Genomic DNA, 16,911 nt, shown 5'->3' with positions numbered 1-16,911 from the left:
GGGTCTTGAGTTCTCAGCTGGATTCCTCGATTCACTTATTCCCAAGCTATGTGCTGTGACAGAGCTTCTGGTAAGAAGCTAATAACAGGTGGTGGAAGCGATAAACAGTCCTCCCCTCTATCAGCAAGATCAGATGGTGACTGATGACAGACATGGGGCCCCAACAGGGCTGCTGAAAAACAAGAGGAAGAGAGGAAAGTTCATTTCTAAAAGGAATTAGTTCCCGTTCCAATTCAGCCTCTCCAAAAAGAAACAAATGCCATTTCAGTTCAATTCACAATTCATTCACGCGGTCCATTCATGCCCTCTGCCCAAGTCTTCAGAATTTTACAAGATGCTCTGCTGAAGTATAAAATATACTTAAGAGGACTAAGAAAACATCAAATACACAGAATGTAACTTCTTTTTATTCCCCCCCCCAATAATTGTGAATTGTGGGATTTCTTACAGCTCATAGGAGCCTAGAAGAAAGCACAGAAATCATGCAAAGAAGCACTTTTGCTAAGATGGGAGGATAAACAACATTACGATAATTCCTATTAGTAGAAGTAGCCAATCCATTGGCAGGAAGTTGCTTAGGGGGAGGCAACGCTAACCCGGGGCTCATCTGCACAGGTCCATGCTTTAAGGCTCCATGTCCGAGCACTTTCTCTCTTTTTTTTGCCCTGGCGTTTCCCCCGCGAAAACCCTCTCTTTGAATCAGAGCAAACAGCAACCACGAAAAACCCAAAAGCACAGGCCAAATGGTAAGTATGGATGAACCCCCAGTTGTGCAGAGGCACGGCAGCCACTCGCGTGTATGAGTGGGCTTTTGGGGGGGGGCTTTAACAAGTCACACTGTAATCTTAAGCCACTTTTTCAGTATTGCTTATTTCTTAGGTAAGGTTGTTTAGGGTTGTAGCCCCAATTTATACTCTTACCAAAGAACCAGGCCCCAGTCTTTGCAAAGCCTGGGCTCTCGTTGCCAAGCAGTGACTCCACAATATGTTTCTCATTTAGCTGCCATACATTTAAAGTATGTCTTGTGAGTTTTAGGAGAAATGTCTGCATTTTCTTTTTTTAATAGAAAAGTTTCATAATGTCTTTGGTGGTGTGGCATGGCTTCAGAGCCCATAGACTTGACTCACTTCTTTAGCTTGGCCAAATAATTTTGGGCTCACCAATCATAAAGAGGGGTGTCCCTGTTTGCCTCTCTCAGGGGCTGGAGGCTGTTTCCCCCTAAATAACCCTCTGCTGAAAAACCAGAAACTGCTGGCGATGTTGCTAAGGTTGTCCTCGTTGTCTGCTACCAGGTTGGGTTTTCTCTATGAGAAACGGGGGTAATTTAGCTGCAGGAATCTTAAGACATATCTATATGACCACATCCTCCAACATGGCACAGTTATTTCACAGTACTCAATTTGAGACCCTTTTCCTCTGGAAAGATCTCTGCTGTTTGAAATCCAAGTAGCTTTCCACTATGCTGGGGCATGTGTGTTAAGTTTGTTTAATGTGTGAGATTGTCAAATGTTAAGATTATTTTGTTTTCTTTCAACCCCCGCCCCCCCCCCAAATAAAGTGGTGTTGTTATTCACTTTCTTCATTTCTGTCCTGGCAGTCTAGAAAGCCTCTTCCTTGCTGTTCCCTTCAGTATCCTAATCCTAGCTGAACTTTTTATTTTAATCGAAGATGGTTGATTTACTAGTGAGCTTGTAACTGAGTGCGCTTTGTGATCCATGCATCAGCATTGGGGGAGAACAGAGGGGAAATATCTGGCCAGCTATCCTGAGTCCTGGGGAGACATCTTGGTGGAATTGGGAGGCATGGGATGAGAATGTGGAGGAATTGGATACTAGGCGTCAATCAATTGGGATCCAGTGGAGGGGCCAAGCCATCTGGCATTCTAAGCTCCACATCACAGCAGACTGACCCTGTTGACTCTGCCTCTGTTACCAAGGACATAGGGATGACTGTGCCAGCACGAAGATTCAGCAAACCCATCCAATTCTGAGGAACTCCCATTTGCTTGCCCAGTCCCATGGCTTGTATCTCCAACTATGCAAATGTCTGTGCCCACCCTTCTCTTCAAAAGATCCCGGGGGGGGGGGGGAGGATCTCAGGTCTTGTGACAAAGTCTCAGCTCACACCTGGCCGTAAATTTTAACTTGTTGTGCTTCCTCTTAACCTGAATGTTTGCCTCCTGACTTACATATCACACTGACCTATGCATTTGACCTATGCCTTTGACAGAAACTGAGTTGGGTGCGCGACTCTGCTGCATCCTCCTGCAGGGGGCCAGGGCACCAGCAACGATGTGGGGAGGTTGATCATTTCACACATAGAACTACCTACTTCATTACTACTAACACTGAATCACAGCAGCTCTCCAGGTTTCAGGAAGGGGGTCTTTTTCCTGATCCTACCTGGAGATACTGGGGGTTGAACTTGGGGCCTTTTGAATGCAGAACACATGCTTTCTCACTGAGCTATTGGGGAAATCTGCACACTGCACATTTGTTGGCACATTTGATGGGACATTTAACTTCCCACAAAGAATTATGGGATCCCGAATTTCCTCCTCAGAGAGCTACAGTTCCCAGCACCCTTAACAAAACCACAGTTCTCAGCATTTTTGGTGGGAAAGAGTCACGTGCTTTAAATATGTTCTGAATGTTCTTCAGATCTGTGATGTGGTTCTGCCCACGGTCCTTCTCCATGTACAAAGCAGAAAACAATCCAGCAAAAAATTCCGAGTGCATCTCTTTTTTTATTATTTATTTAAAGCAGGTGTGGGGGGATCTCCCTCCCTCCAGATGTTGCTCGACTACAACTCCCATCATTCTTGACCATTGGCTGTGCTGACTGGGGCGGGAGTCCAGCAACATCTGGGGAGACGCAGGTTTTCCCACCCCCAATTTAAGGTGTTTATACCCCACCCTTTAGCAACAAAAAAACAGTTCTCAAGCAGTCCCTGCGCTCAGGCTCATAATCTGAAAAGGTATGAAACAGGAGGGGAAATGAATGGGTGAGAGGAGGGGAAAGCAAACCTCAAGCACAAATTCACTGACAGCCAATGTCAATGGTGGTTCTCGTTGTCATGCCTTTGAGTAACTCTATCTAGTAAAAACAGTGCTTTAACTGAGATAGATATGCAGCCCAAAGTGGTGGGAAAATCACCAGTAGAGTAATCATGTGTACAACCTGCCCCCTTGCTATTTTCCTTCTAAGTTCCAAATTTTCCAGAACAGGTTATGATTTCACATGGTATACCCTGAGTAACGATCAGCTTTCATTTTCAAACTGTTGGCTTTGGATTACTGGCAACTTTTACACACCCAAATTTAGAAGAAAATTTCAGAGTTCCTCCTCCTTAAAGGCCTTGTCTTTAAATGTTTAAACACAAACCACATCCAAAACTTTGGCACGGATCTGTCATTTTTGCTGGTGATTATTTACCTCTCATTTTTCATGTTTTCCCCAGGATGAAAAATGAGCAAGCAACTAATGTGTATCTTGCCTCCTGTAAAAACAACAACAGCTCAGCTCTCAGGGCCAAATTCAATTAAAAAATTACACCAGACTCCTGTGGTTTTGGTTTTCTTTTTTTTAAGCAATTCCGCACCACCCCAGCCCCCTGGCACAACAATTTTGCTTTATTGAACTGGGCTCTTGATTTAGCTGAGAAACATTTTGAGCAATGACCAAGGTATTGCGTTGCTTGATGTAATATTAAATTCCTAGCAAAAATTCCTGGGTTTGCATTAACAGGAAAATCAAACTTTTGACCCCAGAATTTGAACTCTAACTCTTGACCTCCTCCTGAGCCCACTGCTCCTTATTAATAAGTCTTTTATTATATTTTACAAAAAAAATTCTGTTTTTGCTTATATTTTGGAGGGGAAAGTACACCGTGTGCAGAACTCAAGTCCACCTGTCCTTCCAGCCTTGCATATCTCTCCTCTGATGTTTAGCATGTTAGCAGTCATTTCTTATGCACTTCCAAGCACATTTTCCACTAGCCTTGTTGACTGGACTGATGGAAGTTAATAACAAATAACATCCTCAGGGCAACAGTTTAAAACCTTAGCACTTCTTCTAAACCCAGGGGTTAGAGTAGGTTTTTAGACAAATTCATAGAAGATAAGGCTTCAGCGGCTACCAACTTGGATGGCTATGTTCTGTTAGAGGCAGTATGCCTCTGAATACCGGTTGCTGGGAATCACAGGTGAGGAGAGTGCAGATGTGCTTGGGTCCTGCTAGCAGGCTTCCTATAGGCATCTGGTTGACCACAGTTGAAACTAGGATGCTGGACTAGATGGGCCATCCTCGGAAATTTGCATTCTCCAAAGTTTGTGATGCCTCTCTCCAACCCAAAATGTAAAAGAATGCATTGTGTTAGAGGACATTGCTTGTTAAATTGTATACACTGGGGAAACCCAGCCAGATGAGCGGGGTAATAATAATAAATAAATAAATAAATTGTTGTTGTTGTTGCTGCTGCTGCTGCTACTACTACTACTACTACTACTACCACACTGGGCAAAATTGCATATAAAATTCATATATAAAAATGTTTTTTTATATATGTTTGTTGTCTATGTTTGTTTGTTTTTTTAAAAATGCAAACTGATATGGAAGTGGGGCAAACTGAGAAACCAACATTGACAGAGTTGTCCATCCCTAAAGGAAATATTAATATTGCAGGTTGCCCATAGCCTTTAGGCTATCAAGTGAATAACTAGAGTTAACCTCCATGCACTTGCCTGATCCTTTCCATTCTGCAAGTCAGGCTGATTTCTTGACACCGATTACAGCTCCTCAAATGGTACCACTTGATTTCTCTCCTACCCTCCACTCCAGGTGCAGGACATTTCCTTCAGCCATGACTGCCGCTGGGTGGTGGTTAGCACTCTTCGAGGCACGTCCCATGTCTTCCCCATCAACCCGTATGGAGGGCAGCCCTGCGTCCGCACACACATGTCGCCAAGGGTTGTCAACCGAATGAGCCGCTTCCAGAAGAGCGCTGGGCTGGAGGAGATTGAGCAGGAGCTGACGACCAAGCAAGGAGGTCGCTGTAGTCCCGTCCCGGGGCTATCCAGCAGCCCGTCTGGCTCCCCTCTTCACGGTAAGCGTTGGCTTTTCCTTTTCAATTAAAAAGGAAAACTGCCCTTCTACAAATCTGTGGTGGGTCCACATTTGGAATACAGTGTACAGTTCTTGGTTGCCCTCACCTCGAAAAGGATATCGTATAGCTGGAAGAGGTTCAGAAAAGGGCAACCAAAAGTATCCAGGGGATGGAGTTTCTCCCTTATTAGGGGAGATTGAAGCATTTTTAATTAAGAGAAAAGGTAAGTAAGGGATAACATGATAGAAGGTCATAAAATTGTACATGGCATGGAGAAAGTGCGTAGAGAAGAGTTTTTCTCCCTCTCATAATACTAGAATTCGTGGATGCCCAATGAAGCTGAAAGAACACTCTCCCCTCCTGTGGTTTTCAGCAACTGGTATTCAGAAGCATAACTGACCAAGGAGGCAGAGCCTAGCCATCAAGTCCGGTGGCCATCAATGCCTCCAGTGGGAACAAGTTCCATAGTTTAACTATGCAATGTGTGAAGAAGTACCAGTTGCTGGAAACCACAAGAGGGGAGAGTGTTCTTGTGCTTGGGGCCTTCTTGCAGGTTTCACACAGACATCTGGCTGGCCGTTGTGAAAACAGGATGCTGACCAGGTGGACCATTGGCCTGCTATAGCAGGGCTCTCCTTATGTTCTAATGTAAGAAAGAGAACTGAGTACCTTCCTGATGTTGTTAGACCCCAACTTTCATCATCTCTGACCATTTGCCATGCTGGTCGGGGCTGATGGGAGTTGAGGTAGCCACAGGCTTCCACCCCCTGTGCTACAGCAAGGTATGCAGAAGATAGATCAGGAAAGATGGGTGCTTTTCATATGCAGGTTAAAAATCATTTGAAAGGTTTTAGAGCTTGATCATCTCATGTTTTATTTCATAGACCTCCCAAGGTGGTCTGCTTGGTGTTTCAACGGGTGCTTTTTAACCTGGCAATCGTATTGTTGGTTGGTCAAGGGTAGGCAGTGAGCAACATCTGTACATTCTGAAGACAAATATTTATTGTTTTGCGAGGAAATGTGAAAGCCAGCTCAAGATGAAAGATGAGCTGAAATGAAAAGTTGGGTTTGTTGTCATTGTCGCTGATCTCTTTCACAGTAGTGTAGTTGGAGAGCAGTTGTTCCAAGAGGAAAGTTGTTTCCACAGAGACTTTGCCTAATGCAGCTCCTAACTCTAGGGCTGGAAGCCTGTGGACCTCCGGAAGTTGCTATTCATAGTCCAACAGTCTCTATGAGAACAGGATGCTGGACGAGATGGGCCACTGGTCTGATCCAGAAAGTCTCTTCTGATGTTCTCAGGAGGTGTAGTTGGTTGACCTTAATGCTCTACTATTTATGAAGCATCTTGAAGCAATTTCACAGTACAGTAAACACATATATAAAACCATTGCGTATATAAAATTGGTTTCAAATTCAATGTGATACCAAATGGGATAAGGATCTCCACTTAGAAGGCTTTTTGGAAGAGGAAAGGTTTCGAGAGATGCCAAAAAGGCAATAGAGACGGCGCCTTCCTGTTATGTCAAGGGAGGGATGTTCCAGTGAAAAGGTTCAATCCTCGGTATCTCCACATACGGCTGGGAAAGACTCCCTGCTCCGAAACCCTGGAGAGCCACTGCTGAGCTTGGTGGACCTGCAATCTGATTTCATATAAGGCAGCTCCCTAGGTTCTTTCTTGTGTGATTAAGAGTAGGCCTTGGTTGTTGAGTCATTGCCATGCTAAGGCATCCATTTTTCTGATTGCTTCCTCATCTTGGCATGGTGGCCGGTGAGGTCTGTGCCACCCAGCTTCTCCTGAGATAGAACATTACTTTGCTCCTTGCATTACAATGCAGTGGTCGAGTGTGGCATGCTTGGAACAGACACCAGATTGCTGTAAACCATTATTATAACACATCCAATCATTTTTAACTACTGACATCATATAGAGAACAGGAAGGAGCGATCAGCGTCTGCAGCTTTCATCCATTGGTGTCTGCTTTTTGTCAAGGGGGAACTACAGTAAGTTGTCGCCTTTATAGGTTTTCCAAACACGTTTGAAGCTCTTTCTTTGTAAATAGAAAGGAGTGTTTGATGCTGAAGAAGCATCTGTGAGGTTTCATTTGGTTTTGATTAGTATCACGACCAAAAATTTCAGGAGTGGGCGGGTGGGTTTTTGTTCTTTCCCCAAACCTAGTGGATTATATTATTTTTTTAAGTGTGGGTGTTTTTTTTTTAAGTGACAAGTCAAAACTAAACACCTTGATTTTTGGAGGATATCACAGTTCATCGTAGCTGAGGGAAATACCTTATATATTAAAGCCGTGAATCCTCGTCCTCTCCAGCCACCTCCGATTCATTCCATTTGATGGTGGCTATCCTTGTGGCTGTGTTCCACCTCTCCCGTGGGAGGAAGCATGCCTCCAATAATAATAATAATAATAATAATTTATTATTTATACCCCGCCCATCTGGCCGGGTTCCCCCAGCCACTCTGGGGGAGTGCCAGCTGCTGGGATTCATGAGTGAGGAGAGCGCTGTTGCATGAGGTCCTGCTTGTGAGCTCACCATTGGAGCAGGGGTTCCCAAACTGGCCCGCAGACCACCACAAGCTTCATCCAGGTGGTCTGTGATGTAAAAATGCACTTTAAAAACGTGCAGCATCTAGCACAATTACAATTGCTGCAGCAGAAAAAAAACATGAAATGGTCTGTCGGGAAGGGAACCTCAGCAAGTTTCAAGTTGTCCTTGGGTGGGAGGAAAGTTAGGGGATTAGGACATCTGGTTGGCCACTGTGAGAACTGTCCAGTTGTTCCTACTCACTGCTTCCTGTTCTGTTATCAGTTACTGATCCATAAGAGGACCTCTTCTCTTTCCCCATGATTGGGAGAAAGAGAAACTGAGTGAGATGGAAAGGGTCCATTTAGGCAAGATCGGAAAACCCCTAGGTTCAAAGGATATGAGATACCAGGGACAAGCAATGGTCCTGGCCTTCCTACCTAGATTGGGCTAGTTGTTTTTAGAAACAGGATGCTGGACTAAGTGGGCCCAGACTTTGCTCTGATCCAGCAAGGAAGTCCCCATGTTCTTATTACTCATGATCCTTAGGAATCAAATCTCCTTGTTCTGACGCTGTCTACCTTTGACTGCCAGCCCCTGGGGATTGAGCACAGACCACCGTCTTCCTGCCCTGCTCATGGGCTTCCTGGAGCCATCCGGCTGGTCATGGTGGGAAACAGGATGCTTGGGCTTGATGGGACTTTGGCAGGGATTATTTTATGAGGAGCTGCAGCTGCTGCAAATGTCCCGGTTGCATTGGGCCTCTTTACGTCTCCCCTAGCATGTAGCTTGCCACCCTTCCACTACCACCCTTCAAGACCTGTGAACCTCGTCCGTAGGGCAGAAGCAGCCCATGTGGTTTCCTCCAGATGCTGGCTGAGACTGCTGGGAGTTGGAGTCCAGCAACACATGGAAGGCACCCACCCGGTTGGTTCCTCTTGCTTCGCGGAGAAGGGTGGTGAACATTTTTCAGGTGAAAGGCCATATTCCAGGTGGGCCACATACTAGTGGTGGCTGGGGGAATGGGTGGAACGACAAATGTGGATTGCACCTTTGTACAATAGGTTTGTTGTTGCACACCCTTTCTCCATCCTCCATCTAGGCAAGTGAGTCCAAGGATGCATCCCAGGTAGGCAACGGCAAGGGGTGTAGCCTGGGAGAGTCATTTAGCCCTTGGCCCTGATATTCCCCACCCTTGCTCTAGGACATGGAAGAAATGTCCCCACCCCAAATGGTTTTTTATCCTTCCTTCTGACTTTTATCTTTCAAATGCATTTGGCGCAGCAGAGAAGAAAATCTATTTATGATTTATTCTGGTCCCAAATTGTTTACTTGTGCAATGTAAACCTTTTTATCAGAGTGGGGAGCCGTCCTCACAGGGAATGACTCACTCTTGACTCCTGCCAGGTTTGCTGTCTTTGAGCAGGAAGGCAGGAAAGGAAATGGTTAAGAAGCATCAGACAAGGGGATAATTTCCTTTGCACCTGTTATACAGTTTCTCTTTTGTTGCTTAGGTCATTTTATCTGCCAGCCCCACCCTGTTGTATATTTTTGGTCCTTTGGTAGAGCTGCCAAGCTTGTTTCACCAGTGACCTCAGTCCCAAGTTGAGCATCCTTCTATGGGGTTTTGCTGTTTCCGGGAACGACATGGTGCTACCGAGTTACATCAGGGGAAGATCAAAATTAGGTTGCCATTGCCTAAATTCCCAGATTTAGCAATGATCTTTCATTTTCATTTTCAGTTTTTAAGCAGTGAGGTGACAGTGAACTAGCATGACAAACAGACATTTTTGGGGGTTTTTGCCCCCTTGAAAAATTGATAAGAGAATGACATACCCAAAATGCAAACATGATGAATAATTGGTTGCAATTTTATTTTCCCATTTTTAGTTTTGTTGTCCCACAACCTTTAAACTGGAGGGTGGGATATATGTGATCTAATATGAAATTGTTCTTTCTTTCTTTCTTTCTTTCTTTCTTTCTTTCTTTCTTTCTTTCTTTCTTTCTTCAGAATCATAGAATCATAGCAAATTACCTTGCTGTGACTCAGGCCACTGGTCCAGCTTCCTCAGTATTATCTACACCAGGCATCTCCAAACTTCGGCCCTCCAGATGTTTTGGACTACAATTCCCATCTTCTCTGACCACTGGTTCTGTTAGCTAGGGATCACGGGAGTTGTAGGCCAAAACATCTGGAGGGCCACAGTTTGGGGGTGCCTGATCTACACTGATAAATAGCGACTCTCCAAGGTTCAAGCAGGGAGCCTCCCACAGGCCTACCAGGGGATGCTGCCAGGGGTTGAACCAGGGACCTTCTGCATTCAAAGCAGATGCTCTGCCGCTGAGCTGCAGCCTTTGCTCTCTACAATGGATGAGGCTGCTCTTTGTTGTCTCTGAATCACTGTGATTAGTTTGTTCAATCGCTCCCAGTGGAGAGAGGCAGGGAAATGTGTCCTCAACCCCAGCTGAAATATTTTTGAATTGCAAAACCTAGAAGAAGGTTGGGTAGGCCTTAATAAGTTGGTTTTCTACGTTATGCCTTCGAATCATAGAACCATAGAGTTGGGAGGGAATACGAGGGCCACCTGGTCCAACCCCTTGCAGTGTAGAACTCTTTTGCCCAATGTGGGGCTCAAACCCACAGCCTGAGATTAAGAGTCTCATGCTTTACTGACTGAGCCTTGTCTATAATAAATCACTTTTATTTAAGGTTTGTGGCAGGATTGGGAAGACCCAACCAGTTTATACGACTTTCAAACCAGCTAATCACAATCCATGGTCCTGAGAAAGGAATTAATTGAGTAACTGAAGGTTCTTGTGAGTCCAGGGTGCATGCTTCTCACAGAGGAGGCTGCCCACTGCATCTCTAAATGAGTCACTGCTCATCCAGGGAGAGGGCAGAGCACGTTCAGAACATTGAACGCCCCAGTTTCAGTCCCCAGCACCTCTAGGTAGGGCTGGGAAAGACCCTTGCCTGAGCTCTGGAGAGCCTCTTCCAGCCGTTGTAGATGATTTTGACTTAGATGAACCAACCTGCTTTCCTGTGCCTCCTTCAGCTTCTGCTTGGGGAGAGCAACTTTGCCACATCTCTGCATCAGCTGTGTCAGGTTCATTCAATCGACCCCAGATGCAGGAAAACAATCAACCTGCAGATAAGGTTGCCAGTTGTGTCTCTACCTGAGTCCCTGCCCTTTCAGTGAGAGGCAGTGGATGTCACGGGGGGCGGGGGGAATTGGGTGGCAGAGAAATGAGCTCTAGCCCAATATTGTCTACTCCAGCTGGTAGCAGCTCTCCAGGGTTTCAGGCGGGGGACATTCCCATACCTACCTGGAGATGCACAGTAGGTTCCCCCCTATCTAAATAAAGTAGCCAGTTGAAGTGCACTTCCCTCCCCCATCAATAATGTGTTGTTTGACCCTAAGAAACTCTTGACTTGAGCCTCCTGCGGGGCTGCAGAATAACATATGTCACATTGCAAAGTTTCCCTTAAAATCAGGGGTGGGAGTGAGAGAGACCAAGCGTTTTCATCCGCAGCCTTTTACTGTCTGTGCGTACGAGTTGTATTGCAAGGGAGAAAATGAGGACAGAATCCAGAGGTTTGATAAATATACACATCTCAGAATGCCTGCAATGTGTCCCTGTCCCTGTGCCCGATTTCCTCTCCTCTCCTAGCAGGGTTCTTATGGGAAAGCAGACTTGAAAGACGTGACGGCTCCTGTTCCCCCTTCCTGAGAAACAGATTGGCTTCCTTTAAGTAACACTCACTTAAGAAACCACCTTTTAGAGCATGGAGGACCTAAAATAGTCCTTGCAAAAATGAGCTGGAGCATAACACGAAGCACTGGAGGGCAGTTCCCGTCCAAATTACATTTAATATCCGAGCCTGTAAACAAGAGAGCCTGTCGGCAGAGCTGTCTGCATGCCTCTCTCTCCAGTCCACCCCCTTTTCTCTTTCATTTTATCTCCTGCCGTGTTGACTGGTGGTTCTAGATGCAGGCCTTAAAACATTCAAAGAGGTTTTGCTTCGTCTGACAGCAACCACAGTCCAGCTTTGATCAGAGCTGCTGTAAAGATGTCCATCCCCGTCCCCGCTTTTACTCATCATCCAGAAATGATGAGAGATCTGCATCCTCTGGGTTGGATGATGTGGAAGAGGGTGTCAAGGGCTCCTTCCCACTCCGGGTGGCGTGACATGTGTGTTGACAGAGTCCGAGCCTTCCTCGGGCCAACACGGGGGTACCCCTGTCATGACATCTCCTTTTCCTCAGTTACTGTATTGCAAAAGCTCGTGTTCTATGCTTCCTTTTGAGTTTCAGGAGAAGTTTGCTATGTACCAGAAGAGTGGGTTTTTGGGGTAGGGGGTGGGATCAAGCTGCAATCCAAGCAGGTCAACCGGAGCCTATTTGTATGACGATTGGCATTATAATAACCATTTATTGCAATATATATTGTCCTAGGGATTAGCAAATCGGTCAATTTCAGCTTCTCTCAGTTTTTCTAGTTTTAAGGTCAGTTGCCCACATTTCCACATCACTTCGTGGTTTTCTTCGTTTTTAAGAAGTCCTCATGAACATTTAGTGTGAATTTCTCCTTTTAACCACATTTCTGTACATAATTATGCCTAATGTGCACATTTCTCCAAGAAATTTCCATTAATGGGCTGCATTTTTGTATGTTATTTTCACCAGTGCTTGCATTCTCCGCCGCCGCCCATCCTAGAATATACATTTCTGTCCACGTTTCTTGGCAGGAGAGCTGCGTTGCAAAATTAGGAGATGTGCAAATTTTGAAGGATGGCTGCATTTTAGTTTGCAAATTGTTTAAGTAGGCTTGCCTTTAAATGTGAACCAGACTGGGTTTCGCCCGGGCCACTCTCAGTATTCATGTACACTGGTTTTTTAAAAAGCAAAGTTTAGATAGGCATGTGCCAACAAGAGGCTCAAAACCTAAAATCAACAGTGGGTAATACAACCGGAGGAAGGTAACAAGGCCATAGCTCAGGAGCAGAGCCCTTCCTTGCTTTGCTTTCTGAAGGCCCCAGGTTCAATCCCTAGCATCTTCAGTTAAACAGATTGTATGTTATGGGAAAGACCTCTGTCTCTTTGCCTGAGATTCTGGGGAGGAGATAGTGTTAGGTTAGATGGACAAATCATTTGACCTGGTATGAGGGGAGAGGCAGAGCACATCCTTTGGGCATTTCACTCTGAGGTCGCCATGCTGAACACTGAAGCAGGGCAGCATTTTTTTTCAGTTTAGTTAATCCAGAATATGTCCTCCCCTTGCTCTGCCCATCATTGGCTCAGGCTCTGATTGTAAAGCAAACAGAGGTTAGGGATCAAGCTGGTCTGTATTCAACATATTGAACCAGGGATGGGGGACCTTAGGCCTGGGGGCCTGGGGTCTTCCAGTCCTCTCTGTTTGGTCGTCAGAACTCTCCCCAAGCTGCACCCAGCCACACCCCTGCCCTGCTTTGTACCCTCCTTGGGTATCTTTGCCTGCCTGGAACGTGTCCTTGATTTCTGATCATGCTTCTTGCTTGCTAGATGGAGGACAGGAAGGAGCGTGTGTGAGAGTCAGTATAGGGAAAAAACCCTACAGTATTGTATAAAGGTGAAAATATACACCTGTTGCTTTGCCCACTTTGGCCTCCAGCCCCACCCACCATTGCTGTGTGGTCCCCAAAAGGGAGAACATCCCTTGGGATGAGAAAGGTTTCCCAGCCCTTGGAATAGTTCAGTGCCTGGAAGGAAGGACTAAGGGAAGGTATCCCAAAGGAGGAGGGAGACTCTGAACCCCATGTTTATTTTAATTTTTTTAATTACACTTAATATTTCACCCTTCTTCCACCGTGGAACCCACAGTGGCACACACATGGGATTTTCCATCCAGGCACTGACCATACCCAGACCTGCTTAGCTTTGGCAAGGTGGTGGCCTCCTGGACCTGCTAGCATGGACCTTTCTTGCCTTAAATACAAGACCACCAACTAGTTTCCCTTTCTGCGTGACAGAGGCAAAGTTCCACCTTTAAACAGAAGGTGCCAGCCAGGACCATCACATCTATTTGGGGCCTTAGATGTATGCAAAACAATGACACCACAATCTTCATTTTGAGCATTAACGTTGGGATGCTTAAGTGAATGTCCTCTAGAGGGTGGTGTTTTCTCAGCTTTTGCCACGGGTGCCTCGGAGAACCCCCCTCTCCTCTCCCCGCACTGTATGTCTGTGTTAGGCCAATGGCCGATTTATGATGTATGAGGTAGCAATATTGTTTTATCTTGCTGTTCCACGATATGGGAAGGCCGTCACAGCCGCTTGTTGACTTCGTGTTTGAAATGTTCTTGGAGCTGTTGTTTATACGTTCCCCTCGGAAAGAATTTGCCTCAGCTATTTCTCCTTTTCAAATTCCAAATGACATATTTTTTGTGTGGGGGGGGGGAGAGGTGGGAAGAATTGCTCTTGATTGTCCAGCAAAATTTCAAATCGTCCTTCTGTGTATGTGTGAGAGAGGCCTTTTCGCTAGGAGCCAGTTCAAGTATTATGCAGTGGAATTATGGGCTGCACCATTTCAAAGTGCAGGATCTGTGTGTGAGTGTCACATTTCGTTAATGCTACTTCACATTGGAAAAAAAGGGGAAAGTGCATATCAGAGAGAGAGGTTTAGCATACACACATTCCCTCCACTGTAAGATCATAAGAAGAGCCCTTCTGAATCAGCCCAAAGGCCAGCATTCTCTTCTAACAATGGCCAAGCAGATGCCCCAATGGGAAGCTTGCTACTAACCTAGTAACTGCAAGGAGCTTTTTCTGTGGTAGCACATCTGCCGTGCATGTAGAAGTTCCCGGGTTTAATCCCTGACATCTCCACACAGGGCTAGGAGAGAATCCCGCAAGTCAGTGTAGGCAATACTAAGCTAGATGGACCAAGACCTGACTCCGTGTTCTTCAGTGACAGAGCTCATGTATTATAGCAGTTGAATAAATTCTGAGTTAAACTTGAATACACAGGTTTACTGTGACTTAATTCGTTCTGTGGCATCCTCTGCAATAATTTGGCATGCACACCCAGAAATATTTCTTATTTTCTTATTTTCATAGCAATTCCTTTCAGTACAGGTTTTTTTAGGGGAGAGAGGGTGTTCTCAGTAGGTACCTGTATATAGGTGTTGTTGTTGTTGGCATTCATCTGTCTCGAGAGACGATGGAGTGTGCCTCTGGGGGTGAAGTCAAACTGCTGCATTAGCAGCACCAAGGTGACCAAGCCTGGGCAAAGTGTAATGGAGGTCATGGGCTGGCCAGACAGCAAGACCCACCTCTCAGTTTTGCTGATGTTGTCCAAAGAAAAGCAGAGCAACATGTTTGGCACCAGCTCGGCTGCAGGAGTTGCTGGAAGGAGGCAGACAAGGCACCATCCAACTGTCTTAGGGACTCCACTCCAGTTTTGTGTAGGGTGTACTCCTTAGCCTTTTCTTTTCTTGAAGAAGATGGCCGTCTTCTTCTTCTTCTTCTTCTTCTTCTTCTTCTTCTTCTTCTTCTTCTTCTTCTTCTTCTTCTTCTTCTTCTTCTTCTTCTTCTTCTCCTCCTCCTCCTCCTCCTCCTCCTCCTCCTCCTCTCAATGCTCTGTGTGAAGAACCACCTGCACTGCCCTAAATTAGGCGCTGGTGGGCAATGGGAGGGCCCAGGAGTGGTGGCTTTGTTTGTGGGTGAGGATGGACAAATCTGCAGTGGCAGTCAACTTGGATGACTTCAAAAGTGTATTAGACATGGAGGATAAAGCTGTCAGTGTCTACTAGCCACGATGGTTATGTTCTGCCACCGCTGTCGGAGGCAATATGCCTCTGAATGCAATAAGTGAGGAGAGTTGTGCTATTGTGCTCTGGACATGATTTCAAAGCATCCCATTGAGGCATCTGGTTGAACATAATGTTCAACTAGATAGGCCAGTCACCTGATCCAGCAGGTCTCCTTATGTTCTTTTAAAGCAGTTGCAAAGGGGTAGAAAAAGTAGGTTTGAGTAGGAAAGGGGTTCAGCCCCAGACTTGTTCTTGCCCATGATATGCTAAAAATGCTCTCTCCACACTCTCCACTTTATATGAAGCCCCCAGCAAGACCCCTCATGTGCACAGATCTGCCACCACAATATCTCCTTTGGCCCATGCAGTGAGCTGAACAGAATCCTACCCCCCCTGCACTGATGCCCAGGAGTCCAGGCCGGTCAACTTCTGAGACCACCACAGCCACTGAGGCTTTCCCCTCCAGGAGCCCTGAGGCCTAAGAGCATGATTGATACCCTTCCCGTAGAGGGTTATTTTCCCCTAGATGCAGGGAAGTTCAACAGCTTGCTTCCCTACTTTGCCATATAATAATTGATTTTGTGTGTGTCCTGATTTATAAATAAGGAAGGGGAGAGCGGTTGGCTTTTGAACCCTAAAAAATGTAACCAAAGAGGGACTTTAAAAAGTGTCAGGAGATTAAAATGAGCCCATCTCAAGACACAGGCACAGTTTTTTCTTTAGTATTGAAAGATGTTGATGGGCGGTGAGGGTTTGTCTTTTTTTCTTTTTAAAAAAGTTCATTGGTTCCGCATTTGTGGGCTCGTGAAACGGGTCCCTTTTCCCATCCCAAGGAAATGCATCTTTGACACTTCTCATGACCTGACTCGATATATTTTCTGACATGGAGCCAGAGAAATATCCTTAAATGTAAAAGCAGAAGCTGCTGAGAGAAAAGCGGAAAGGAAGGGATGGCCTCAGGCACCTTGGCACCCGGGGTGAAATATCAAAAATAGATCTCTCTCCTCACCAGGCCTGGTCTGGCCAGAGTTCACTCCCATAGCCGCTGCGTCTCCCTGCTTCCCCTCTCACAGAGGCCTGTGCTGCTGGTGTGATCTTCAGGTGTGGTAGTGATGGGGCTTCGAAAGAGTATTGGAAAGATTAATACTGTACAGTGATTATGTCCCAACCCCATGGTTGAGGATAGTAATGCTTCTGAATACCAGTTGCTGGAAACCACGGGACTGGAGGGTGCTCTCACTCTTGGATCCTGCTTGTGGGTTTCTTACTGAGGCATCGAGTTGGCCACTGTGAGAACAGGCTGCTGGACTAGGTGGGCCATCGGCCTGATCCAGCAGGTCTTTCCTTATGTTCCCTGAGGGGCCATTGGATGGTTGTCTAACCCTGTGAGGTATATTATCCAGGGCTTTCTTCCTAGAAAGAGACTTGTTAAACCTTTTTTAGGGCCCTGGGTATCCAGGTGAAACTCGGAAAATTA

The 16,911-nt window shown here is 45.8% G+C and overlaps 1 protein-coding gene across 9 annotated transcripts in view; it reads left to right on the top strand.

Annotated features, from left to right (window-relative positions):
- BCAS3 (BCAS3 microtubule associated cell migration factor) overlaps nt 1-16,911 on the top strand; it is a 463,105-nt gene that overhangs the window by 140,379 nt on the left and 305,815 nt on the right. For all 9 annotated transcript variants that reach the window (XR_009556811.1, XM_060268433.1, XM_060268432.1 and 6 more), the window contains one exon: nt 4,840-5,104. Coding sequence is in view for 8 of the 9 variants with exons in the window: in XM_060268433.1 (XP_060124416.1) it covers nt 4,840-5,104 (265 nt within the window). In the remaining variant the exon portion in view is untranslated. The remainder of the gene's footprint in view (nt 1-4,839; nt 5,105-16,911) is intronic.

The sequence above is a fragment of the Zootoca vivipara genome, chromosome 15 (assembly GCF_963506605.1).
Source record: "Zootoca vivipara chromosome 15, rZooViv1.1, whole genome shotgun sequence".
In the NCBI taxonomy this organism is placed as follows: Eukaryota; Metazoa; Chordata; class Lepidosauria; order Squamata; family Lacertidae; genus Zootoca; species Zootoca vivipara.
Note: the sequence above shows the minus strand (reverse complement) of the source record. Positions and strands in the feature narration are given on the sequence as shown.